Source organism: Scatophagus argus, chromosome 19 (assembly GCF_020382885.2).
Source record: "Scatophagus argus isolate fScaArg1 chromosome 19, fScaArg1.pri, whole genome shotgun sequence".
In the NCBI taxonomy this organism is placed as follows: Eukaryota; Metazoa; Chordata; class Actinopteri; family Scatophagidae; genus Scatophagus; species Scatophagus argus.
Window position 1 is genome coordinate 1,750,792 of NC_058511.1, and position 12,740 is coordinate 1,763,531.

The following is a 12,740-nucleotide window of genomic DNA, read 5'->3' on the forward strand; positions in this document are numbered from 1 at the left end:
AGACGTGTGTGTGTGTGTGTGTGTGTGTGTGTGTGTGTGTGTGTGTGTGTGTGTGTGTGTGTGTGAAAGAGATCTGGTCTGCGGGCTGGAAAATCAAAACACCACCCAGAGACTGACTGCAGGGCTGCCAAACACACACACACACACACACACACACACACACACACACACACACTGAGTCTACATGCTTTGAATTAATTCAGGAACACTGAGAGGCAGGGGATGCTTTCCCATCCTTGGAGAGCCTGCATGCAGCGCGTCCCCGCTCGCTCTCCATCGGGCGCGTCGCCGTCTCTGCGTGCGCGTCCCCGAGAAATATAAAGAAAAGAGGAAAAAGAGAGAGAGGTAAACCTGCCGTGTTCTTCCTCTGCTGCAGTGTCTGATTATCCCTCCACCATCTTCATCATCACCGCCATCATCATCCTCCTCTCCCTCCTGTCTGTGTGTCTGCGCCCCCCTCGCCCCTCCTCCTCCTCCTCCTCCATCCCGCTCTCCGCCAGTGAAGGCACGGCCAGCTATCACGGCGACAAAAGAGAGAGAGAGAGAGAGAGAGAGAGCGTGAAGGAGGCTGCAGACTTTTCGACCAGAGAGGAAGAGGAGAGGAGGAAGAAGAGACAGAGGCAGAGGAGTCTCCATCTTCGCCATGTCAGTATGTAACCCTTTTTCTCTTGTGACGCTCCCTGTGCGCCTGTTTGTGCGCCTTCTCGGCTCCGGTAACCTCGGCCACATTCCTGTGATGTTCCCGTAGTGTGTCAGTCACGCTCGTGCTGTCTCAGAGCTCAGGTGTGGTGACAGCCTCGCTCCCTTTGCGGGGACGTTGTCTGCTCTCTGGTCATCCACTAGCACTCCTACAGCGTGTCAGTCGTGCGTCTGTTGTTTCTGGTGGCAGCCTCCAGTGCTTCGCCTCTTCACGTGTTTTCTTGTGTTGTGTCATTGTGTTGCTGTGTTGCTGTGTTGCTGTGCTGCTGTTTGCCTCAGTTGTGAGTTCACAGCGTCTGTCCTGTATTCACTCTAACATTCCCAGCCTTCCAGTGGAATATTCCTGCGGTGAACTGTGGTGTCCGTGCTGCTCGCTCTGTAGTGACCTTATGGCACCTTCTGCTTATGTTTATGCTCATGCTTCATCATTACAGTCATGTATCATTGCTGTATTATTACCTCGAGGTACCCTGTGCTCTTTAATATCCCAGTATGTTCTTGTAATATTTGCCTAATGTTCCTGCGGGGTGCTGTGAAGCCTGTATTGTTATGTATAGTGGCTATAGAATAGACCTTAACAGGATGTGATAATCCAGGCTGGGGCCATTGTGTGTAATATTCAGTATTCCTACAGGGTGTCGGTGTTCTTGTAATATTGCTGTAATGCTTCCGTGGTGAGCTCGAGTGTGTCTGTGCTGCTAATTAGTGAGTCTGCGGTAACCTTATGGCTACAGTCTTATCTTATTCTTAAGTTTATCCCCTCCGTTTTGCCATAAAACACACGTAGCCTGTGTGTCACAGCCTTAGCTGGAGTGATTAAGTGATTTGCTTCAGTCTTAACGGCAAACTGTGTGACTCCTGTAGTAGTGTTGGCACATTAACATGCGCTCATGCTGAAGTCACACTTCACTGAAGCAGCAGGGCTGAAATAAATAAATAAATGAATAAATAACAGTGAGTTAATTCTGCTTCAGCTGGAGTAAATGTGACTTTTACGTTTCTGTGGCAGCCAAGTGCTGAAAGTAACAGATAAAATAGTAATGAAAATGTAAAATTATGCAAAAGCCCACCTGCAACATTACATGAAACAATAAGCGACGGAAAGACGTTAAACCTGCAAAAACATCCCAACAGCTCGACCGTCAGACATCAGTATCATGTTCTCTACAGCAGGTGTTCACTAACACACAGTCACTTAATATGCATATAAATATTCTTACTATGGTTTCAGAGTGTCTCACTTCAGAGTCTTTGATTGAAAAAGTTTTATTGCAGCAGAGCTGAACAGTGGAGCTCTGAGATGTTTGAAAATGCCAGCAGGGAACTGGGAGCAAAGTCTGTGCTCTGGAGGCTCAACACGGAGGAACTGATCCAGAGTCAGAGGAGCTTCGATGTCCTGATGTGTTACTGAATGGACGATTGAAAGTTCGCTGTAGGATTCACATCCTCCTGTAAACAGAGAGTAATGGAGAAAACCAGAGAGGGAGGACTGGCTGTAGGCTGAGAGTGTGCAGTGACGCTGTTTGTATGACAAGATGATCTGTTTAACAGGAAACAGTTTCAGCATTCTGATGTTTAAACCGCATTAGTGCTGTTTCCAAAACAGGCTGGGCGTAATTTCCGGAGTCTGTTAAGCGTGGATTCATTCAGTCTTTCTTTCTTTCTTTGTGCGTAACAAAGTGTCACCGTCCTGAGTATTCACAAAAGGAACGAGTGTGGAAAAGTACCTCATATTGCATTTGTTGCTTTGGGAGCTGCTTTAGTACAGAGGAGGTACAGTCAAAGCCACAGCGGATCTCAAGTAATAAATAGTCATTTTATAATAGTGAATTAGAGCCATATTTGTACATGATTCTATCAAATTAAAAAACGGTAAAATTAGCTGCACTGATCAACGCTGGTATGTTGACGATGTGTGTTATGTGTAGGCCTGATGATAACCAACGCTGCCGTTCCCTTCAGCTCTGCAGGACATCTTGGTGCCTTTCAGCATGTTGTTGTGGTCTCTTTTGCTGTTGTTATTGTTCACTGGGTCATTTTCCGCCCCGTCGTTCATCACTTGCTCGGCACCACGGCACCAAACGTCAGGCAGACGGTATAAACATCTACCTGGTGAACACGGTCGAACATTAGGCTGAAAGAGCAGGAGGTGGTGGAGACCAAAGCAGAGCTGTTTCAGAGAGTGAAGACTCGTCAGGCCATTGCTAACTGGTTTTCAGTTTGTTCTGCTGCCCCCCACTGGACAAAGATATCAATACTGTTTCATCAATTCTAAAAGTTTGTTTAAACTGCCCATCCATTTTAAACAAACTGTTTTTGCGCAGTGGTATGCAGTTTAATTTAACATGTTAGTTATTTTTTCAGTCAGTTAGTGAGATAACAGGGAGGTCAGGCAGTCGAGTTTGTTGGCCATGTTAGCATGTTGGCTATTTGGTTGTTTAGCTTGTTAGCGGTTCAGTCAGTTTGAGGCAGTAAGTGCAGTAAACAGTTTTCTGTGTTCAGAAGGTACGGATTCCAAAACGTATCCTGTCAGCATTAAATCATCATCATCATCATCATCATCTTCTTCTACTTCCTCTTCAGTCACCACGCTATGGGCTGAGTGACCTCTGACCTCTGTTGGTTTGGAGCTGGCACCGGTCTGCTCTGGTGCCAAACACTAAGCCGGCTCAGTCAGACCAGACTTGTGGCTCCACTCGGTGCTTGTTTTGCTGTGTAAACAGTGAGATCAGGCAAACTCAGCTGAAACGTGATGAAGGAAAACAACAGCACCTTTACTTCCTGTGTGCTGTCAGAGTCGGACCAGAGCTGGTGATCATTCATAGCTGCAGAGCAGAATAAAGCTTGGTGCTCCCTGCAGCCTGACACCACCTGTGTGTAGCAGAGCATGTTAAACCCAGGCTCAGCTCACAGCTGACCAGTCCAACCACACTGCTGGTCTGTCTGCATCACAGCTGCGTCACAGACCAGAACCAGCCCATGAACACATCAAAACAAAGCTGTTTTCCATACTCTTGGCTCTCATAACATTTTACTCATTAACTTCATGACCAAGATCTGCGGCTGCAGCAGCAACATGGAACGCAGCTTTAGGGCAAAGTCCAGGGACTCGTTTCACAGTATTTGTGATGTGCAAGCTGGGATTTGTGAGTTTCCTCTCACTCGGTTTGGCTCGTTTCACAAATTAAAACCAAAGCCCGTACTTGTAACCCATGCATGAACATGAGAGCTTTGCAGGACCCACAGTGTGTCTACTGAGGCTGCCCAGCTGGATCAATAGGCAGCTTCATCTGAATGCTGTCCCTGCTTATCTGGCTCCGCTGGTCGTACAAATAACTACTAATTAGCAACTAATTAAACAACTTTTGCATGCATGAATCGTCTCCCTTGACCTGTCTCACCAAGGAAAAAATTGGTGCTGCTCTTCAAAAGCAGAACAAATTGCTCATTAAGTATTTCACCCTGTTTATTTAACCTGCAGCCTTCACATTATGTGAGGTTGTTCGGCTCAGTCCTGTGGCGTTCTGGGCCCTCATCTACAGAAATGCTCTTAGATTTATACTTAAGCTTAGTCTTAAGATCAGTTCCAAGCGTTTAAAACCTGGCTTGAGCAGGTCCTGTGCTTCCCATTAGAAACTTACGCACATGTGATCTATAAATCTCAAATCAGCTTAATGCCAGCACAAATGAGAATTTAATTAAGAACAGCCATGAACCTGCGGAGCTAATCAGACTTTTTGAAAGATGAGATCACATCGATGGTAGAGAAGACAGACGGCAGGCAGCGCAAATCATTCAGCTGAATAAATGTTGGGTTCATAAACAAAGACAAACACTGAGCAGGAGTTTGTTGCTGCCGCAGTGAACGGGGTGGAGCAGAAACACACAACCGAATTCACCGTGAAGTGATGCTGTGTGCTCATTGGTCTGCTGATTCCTCACACCGTGAACTCATAATTCCTACCACATTGTTCACAAAGCTCGTCAAAGTTCAGCGCAGGTTTGGACGCACGTCCCAAACTGCAGCCCCCCCTCTGCAAAACCAGCAGGGGAATCAGCAAGTCAAGTCCAGACTTTTCTTTGGGATCACATCGTTTCCACTTTCAGCCGGGCAGACGGGTTTTTGAGTTTATTCAAACAAAACGACCGTACTTTGTGCTGTTCTACCACAATCCGAAAGTGAGTGAGTAAAAACATGGAGGTTGGCGACTCGATCCACCGTGAAGTTCAGTTTTAGACTGTAGTTTTTGCCACAGTGTGTAAAATAGTACTTCACTGTGATATTGAAACTAGCTCATTGCAGTTTATAACAGGTCGTTTGACCGCAGCCAAGAGGGAAATCCTCCCGCAGAGCTGCTCAAGCTGCAACCAAAATGTTTCAGAAATCCATCCTGTCGTCTGTGAGCCAAATCGTTTGTCGTTCACGCAGTTAATCAGGCGCTGCGACCTGAAACTAATTCAAACAACAGCCGATCTGGCAGGAATTTGGCCCGACTCTGAAATCACTGTGGAACGACCACTTCGGGGCTAAAATTGACCCGTCATTAGAGAAAGTCCAGCTCAGCAGGAAGTCCAGGGCTCTTGAGACGGCGACAGAAGAAATCAGCATCATGTTTGTCTGAAAGGGGTTGAACAGACTGTGCTCCTCCGTGATGAAGGTTCAGCTGGTCACTGTCGAGTCGCTGATGAAGCTGTCAAGTCAAACCACCGAGACCTCGTCTGAACCGCCTGTCTGTCTGTCTGTCTGTGGTTTATTAAAGCTGAGCTGCTGCCAAGACACCCATCAATCTGATTAACTCATTCTGATCAATGGATTTCAGCAGTGCTCACACACACACACACACACACACACACGGCAGAAAGCATCATCCACTTTCTATTCTGGAGCTCCGAATGACTCATAGTGTGAAAACACACACACTCCTCCTTCACACATACACACTGCTACATGCGCACACACACACACACACTTAATGACTCACCGCGGGTAGATCCTGTTCCTCGTGAAATGTGTGTGTGGAAAGTCATTCATGTGAATGGCAGACGGGCAGCTGTGGAACCCAGTTTAGAGCTGCAATTAATGAAAAAGTGTTTTACTTTGTTCCACCTGCTCCGGCCTCCGACCTCTGACCTCTGACCTCCCTGCTGCCGCTCGCCTCTAACATCTCCGACCTCTGATCTGAACCGAACTTTCAACTGCGACCGACAGTCTGTCTGGATAAAACAGAAAACCTTGAGTCAAACGTCTTCCTTTTGTCGGAATCACCTCAGAGCATTTTCTGTTCACACACACACACACACACACACACTTAATGACTCACCGCGGGTAGATCCTGTTCCTCGTGAAATGTGTGTGTGGAAAGTCATTCATGTGAATGGCAGACGGGCAGCTGTGGAACCCAGTTTAGAGCTGCAATTAATGAAAAAGTGTTTTACTTTGTTCCACCTGCTCCGGCCTCCGACCTCTGACCTCTGACCTCCCTGCTGCCGCTCGCCTCTAACATCTCCGACCTCTGATCTGAACCGAACTTTCAACTGCGACCGACAGTCTGTCTGGATAAAACAGAAAACCTTGAGTCAAACGTCTTCCTTTTGTCGGAATCACCTCAGAGCATTTTCTGTTCACACACACACACACACACACACACACACACGCACTAATTCAAACAGAGTAACGATTATGGCTCCCTGTTGCCACTGACGACCTGCCTCGTCTGCTTGTTACGGATCATTAAAGCTTCACTCACTGACCGCATCCGCCCTCGGAGCTGTCAGTCTCGGAGCCCCGCCCCCCTGCTCTGCACTGACGGAGGTGAGTGGTGGGGCTGAATGTCACTCTGATTGAGACTTGGCATGTAAACTGGTGATTAGACACAACTATTAGCATCACCATTGCCACTGAATCAAATTTTTATGTATACTTTAAACTTCACGGCAGAGCAAGGAACTGACTGTAGTGGTGAGACGGGCCGCTAACCGCTAACACGCTAGCCAGCTGAGAAAATGTCTTTAGTTAATAATAGTCAGTCCAATTACCTCCCCAAGTTTCTTTCTGTTTTCTCAGCACTGAGGCGTTTACTGACCGCGATATTTTTTTCTCAACTTTGGACATCAGTCACCGCGCATCAGGAGACCAAAAGCTCTGTGAGCTGGTGAGCCGGCTAACTGGTAGCTAAGCTCATTAACTGCGTCCCTGATGTCGGTTTCAGGCGTCAGGATATGAGCCTGAGAGCTGACGACAGGTGATCGCACCATCCGTCAGAGGAGTGACGCGCTGCAGCGCTGTTACAAACGCAGCTTCATACACTGTCGGGTCTGCGCCGCTCATTCGTATCTCATAAGTCCAAAATGGAGGTTGTGATGTCAGAGTGTTAACTGGAGGTCCTGGAAACATCGAAATATGATGGGCTGCTGTGTGATTTTGCATTAAGTTCAGCAGATTTTTACATCCTACATACTGAAAATGATAAGTAAACAAAACAATAATCAACAATTAGTCAGTGCCTGCTGATGCTGTTCTGGTCAAACAGTTTTGGAGAAAAAAGGTGCGTTTTGACTGATTTTAGACTCACAGACGGCAGATAATTACCTCTGGCCCTGGTCGGCCTTTTCGACTTCTGAGTCCTTCAAACAGGTGTCTTTTTTGTGGTGCTGTAGTCGTCTGACAGCAGAAAACGCTGCATCTGAAACGTGAAATCCAATGTGAAACTGACAAAGTAGCCAGCAGACATTCAGTAGTGCGACTGTGTGCAGATACTCACAGCGGATGAGTTCTTGCTGTGAGGTGAATATCCTCTGACAGAAGATCGTCTGAGGGCTGCAGAGGACTTTATCTCTTCTGAAGTGCTGACGCGACACCACAGACCTGGTCATCGAGCTGGGGGCGAGCGGGCCGGCCGTGCGTTTTTGTCCAGGCGTGAAAATCTGCAACAAGGCCCCTTCACATTCCCGTATTTACAGGGTTTAGTGGGTGAACATGAAGCACCAGGGTTCATTATGGCCAGCAAAGCCTACAGGGGAGTCAGCGAGTTCAGCTGTGGAGTGGCCACACGCATCCATCCAGTTATGGAAAATGGAAATCTCAGAAAGACTAACAGTAAAGAGGAGTTTTTAGTGGTTTTGGTTTAAGCCGGACTGCCTGCTTCAAAATGAAAACCAGAAATAAAAAAACAAAAAAAAGCAAGTGCAGGAATGTAATTTATTGTGCTCCCACATGCTTCCATCGTTTTTTGGCACGCGGCGTTCAGATGTCTGAACTCAGCTGCGATCGTATCTGCAAATCACAGTCAGCTGCTGCTGCTCAGGCTCTCTCTGTGATTGGTCAGAGGTTAATTGATGCGGCTAATCACCCGATCAGTCCAGTCTCCATGGAAACCAGGAGTGGGGCTGATGAACGGGAGCGAGTCGGGGCCATCACAGCAGGCTGAGCTGCTGCTGCTGCTTTTTTATTTTTAATTTTTGTGTTTGTTTACACCAGCACCTGTCCAAACTGTTCTGCAGAGCACTTTGTACAGGAGTCGCAGTGAAACACGTTAATGATACTGTGAGTAAATGTAGTCTTATCTCTGTGCATGTAGGCTGCATTCTGTGATATTTTGCCCCGAGTTGAGCCTCTCAGGCAGCAGCTCGCCTCTTTGGACACTTTGTCAGCATCTTGACTGTTGCAAATGTCCATTTTAAGCATTTCGACTGTCTCGTGAGGACAGTCCTGATGAGAACGTGTAGCTTTATTTGAAGCCAACGTGCTGATGTCCAACAGCTAAAATCCTGACTGTACCGACTACAGTGTGTGGCATCAGGTCCAGTAGTCGGTCAGAGCACAAACTCTCCCTCGTTGTAGAGACGGGGAGACGAGCAGACGGACCTGAAGCTGCGCTCGCGCCTCCCCGCCTCTGTTCAGTCGTGTTGTTTGGTTTGTGCACTGCAGCATCACATCACACACCAGGTGTTTCTGTTGGGTTTGATAAAAGTGCTCTGCTGTAATAAAACACTGAGCTGCAAACGCACACCTCACCTGTGTGTGTGTTTTGTTTGGGCTCACAAACATTTGCCTCTGAGTGTTTGTTTGTGTTGCAGACTCTTCAGGCCTGGAGCTGGAACTCTTTTAGGCAGTTGAGAGAAGCGACTAACCAGCATTTTTAAGCATGTAAATGAGTCCTCGGGTCATTTTTTGATTCCCACATGTGAAGTAGATTTTATGTACAAATAGTTTTCTTAATTGGCTGGAAATCGCTTTATAGACTGGGTTGCAGGTGGAAGTAAAAAGCTGCGGTTGCGTAGACTTGTAACCCTGTGCAGTAACACACAGTTTGACTTTTACAGCACAACTTTTGCCAACAAATGTGTTTAGGAGATCCTTAAGTCTCTGTTCTAACAAATAAAACTTTTTGCAATTATTCACACAGTTTTAATAGACTCTGAAATGTCTTTTCTCCAGCAAATCACACTAGCAAGCTCCTTCAGTTGATAACAAAAAGAAAGAGGCACAAATCTCTGCACCATGGAGTCATTTTTATTTAAAGTCAGGCCAAAATGTGAGCTAAAGGCTGAAATTACTAAACAGCACTTTGACATCCACTGGACAAAGGAAAAAAAATCAAACTTGTTTCCCATTGGTTGGCAGATGTCTATTAAAAGTATTTTCAGGCTTGTAAAACACAAAGTAGTTCTGTTCAAATTTCTTTCATCACAGACGAAAGTGAAGGCAAACAGCCTCACCATCCTGGTGAGCAACAACACATGCAGACGTACTGATAAGGAAAATAACTTACTTGATAGAGGAAATTCCACCTCACTCACTGTTCGCCTTACATTTCGTCATTCATCGTTAATCACTTATGACGTTAGCAAATGAGTTTCTGCACTGTGAGGGCTGGCTTTGACCTGCAGGGGGCGCTGCAGGCACCAGGCATGTGTTGAAATACCAGACTGTGTTCAGAGAGAAAAAAATCTCACAGTGACTGAATGTACGTTTTTGTATTTTTATAGCAAAGTGGGCGAACTTACATATCTGTACGTGTGTGTGTGTGTGTGTGTGTGTGTGTGTGTGTGAGAGGGTGTACATGTATATTGATTTGAGGGTGTCTCAGTATGGAGCTCTGCATCATATTGTACCAGACAGGCTGAGTGTCGGACTGAATACTAAACAGCAGGAAGCTCCTCTTCACACAGCGCCAATCCAGGCATATAGGACACATGCACACACACACTCATACACAACACACACACACTCATATACAACACACACCACTCAAGCTTGTTTTTTTATTTTTTGCCTCAGTAATTCAGGTTAGACTCCCATAACACCAAAATAAATTAATTTTTACATTCCTGTTCCTTACAATTGCAGAGACTAATTGTTGGAGCTGCAGAGAATTTATTAATTGTTGAGACTGGGCTGCAGTGCAGACTCTTTATCCAGATGAAAGCAGAAGCTGAGGCATGAGCCGGGAGCTGAGCGGGGCCGGGCCAGGCCTAGGGGAGCCAGGCAGGGAGGGCCCAGGGACCCGGGAGGCGTGGAGCAGATCTGAAGTGTTTCCAGGCTGAGCAGGAGTCGCACTGCTGCAGGCACAGGGAGATGAGTACGAGCAGAAAGCAGAAGCGAGCTAAGAGATTCAAAAATCCTGGATGAAGACCGTGAAGGCACAGTGAGTCTACAATGTGGTGGAGCTGAAGCAGAGCAGACTGGAGATGATTAGCAGCTCGAACACCTGATCCCACTCCTGTAATCAGAGCTCAAACACAGACAGAGAAGGGCCACAGCAGAGGCTCTGAACGTTGCACATGGTAATGTTAAATATACCTGTGGGGGGCTCTTACTGTTAGTATACGTTCCCTAGTCCTGAGTCCTGAACCAAGGTTTAAAGCTCTGAGGAAGATGAAAACAGGACAAAATGTCCACATTTTCCAAAACTATTCCAGTTTTCTAGAAATCTTCTCACTTTTCAAAAATGTCCCGTATTTCCACAATGGTCCCCACTTTCAAAAATGTCCCTGGTTTCAAAGGTTCAAAGGTTTCGTTTAGTCATTTCCTGCAAATGTCTTCACATTGCGAAATGCGACTTCCTTCCCAAAACTTCTCTTACTTAAAAAAAAAAAAAAGAAGAAAAACCTGAAAATGTCCTCACTTTGTGTAAAGGTCCTGACAATCCACAATGCCCTCCTATTTAAGGTCTGAAAGTGGTCCTCACAGAGGCAGAAAAACAAGAAGAGATGCGCACACACACACACACACACACACACACACTGGGGGCTGGTACATCATGTGCACACAAGAACATACGTGGACCTACTCCAGCACACACACATTAAATGTGCAGCCCACTCAGTCATATAGTTTCCAGGGAGGATTTTTTTATTTCAGCCGAGCTCTCTCACAGCGGAGGGAGGGAAGACTGTGTTTGATGTGGGGTGCGTTGGAGCGCGCTCAGTGGAGTGGCGGCCTCAGATGCACCCAGCCTCGGTATGCTGTGGCACCATAATGGGAGTAGGCTGAGAGTTCAGGCGAGGCTGTCCAGAATTTACATTTATATTAACGCTGCAAAGCCCCCGAGCTGCACTGCAGCTGAGGAGAGAGAAACACGCAGCGCCGCTGTGTTCACATCTTCATCATCAGGCTGTTGTCTCAGTGTTGTCTCCCTCGCTTTTAAGTTGCTGTTTGCATTTGAGTGCTCCCAGCGAGATCTCAGGCTCTGCTGTAGCCCAAAGTGAGACTTTAGTGTTTTGTTTTTAATAAAGCTGTAGATTTGCTTGGATGGTGTTTGTGTTGTGTTTGCATTGCAGAGCTCTGAGGCCTGCACTGATGACCACTGATTGATTAGCTGCTAATTGTAGAGTTGGAGATGGAGCAGGTTCCCGTTATAAGCGACTGATGATCGGACAGACCCTTAGATAACCCATTCGAACTGCCAGATGTTTTCTCGAGTTTGGGTAAAGTGTAATTTTCGGCTCTTTGATTGGACGTTTTTGAGGCGAAGCAAGCAGAGCTGCTTGTGAATCATTTCAGTCACTAAGGCAATTCAAATGTGTTTTAAAAACATGGAAATGAAGAGAAATTAGAGAATAAATGTTAGTGTAACATGTAAGGTGGAGACAGGTTTGTGGTTTAGTTGTGAGCCTGGATTCAAAGGTAGTCAAAGTGTTTTATCTTCTGAGAGTTTGTTCGTCTGACACACACCTCAGCAGTCATGGTTTTCACGCACACACAGTTGTTCATGTTTCGTACTGACGATTTGACCAGGACGGTTTCATGTTCCTCGAAGCCTTGAAGAGCTCCAGCTGCCACTCACCCAACACTGATTATGATAAAATTATTGCAGCTTCAGAAACATCAAAGTCTGTCATTCCGCTTTTCGACTCTCTTCATATTGTTGTTCACAATGAAACGTATACATTTTTTTGGTTACAAATTCCTAACATGAAATTTAGTCCACAGTCTGTTTGGATGAATGATCGTCCTCGTGTGTGACTGTAGTCGGTTTCTAAAAATGAAATTATTGATGATTGTGATCCCTCTGCTCCTCTCGAAATGAAAGCACTGCTGTTCCATCAGCCTGAGTTTCAAATCACGAGTTCTTGTCTGGCGTATTTCGAAGCAACTCGTCCTTTGAATTAATGATGTGTTATGCTGTGAGTTACTGAAATACATTTCACTTATCCTGCAGAGCTAAGACGCGGCTGTGTTTTGTTTATGCAGATCATGACTCTGGACGGCGGCCTCTGAAGTTCTGTTTGGTGTAAAGACTCACTACATGACCAGTGCCACACCGAGCTCTGACCAGGTACGAACCCTGTCTCGACCAGCTGGGGTTTCTCTCACTGTTACCGACTGCAAGGATGTTAGCAGCGGTCGCTAGTATGAGGTGGCTGTTCCCATCCTGAAGTCAATCACCTGCCATTCAAATCTTCTGCTAAGTGCTAGCCAGTGGGTTGCTAAGTGGTTAATTCAGTGGTAAAAATAGTTTGCGAGGTAGCTAGTTGCTACGGACAACAAAACATGTTTTCTTTGTGCCATTACAGTCTCAGAGTGTTGACTTGTGCTC

The 12,740-nt window shown here is 46.3% G+C and overlaps 1 protein-coding gene across 1 annotated transcript in view; it reads left to right on the forward strand.

The window, feature by feature from the left end:
* The first annotated feature begins 268 nt into the window (after nt 1-268).
* myt1la (myelin transcription factor 1-like, a) overlaps nt 269-12,740 on the forward strand; it is a 47,906-nt gene continuing 35,434 nt past the window's right edge. The window contains exons 1-2 of the mRNA XM_046372993.1: nt 269-649; nt 12,395-12,479. Of these exons, the coding sequence (XP_046228949.1) occupies nt 12,450-12,479 (30 nt within the window). The 5' untranslated portion in view covers nt 269-649; nt 12,395-12,449. The remainder of the gene's footprint in view (nt 650-12,394; nt 12,480-12,740) is intronic.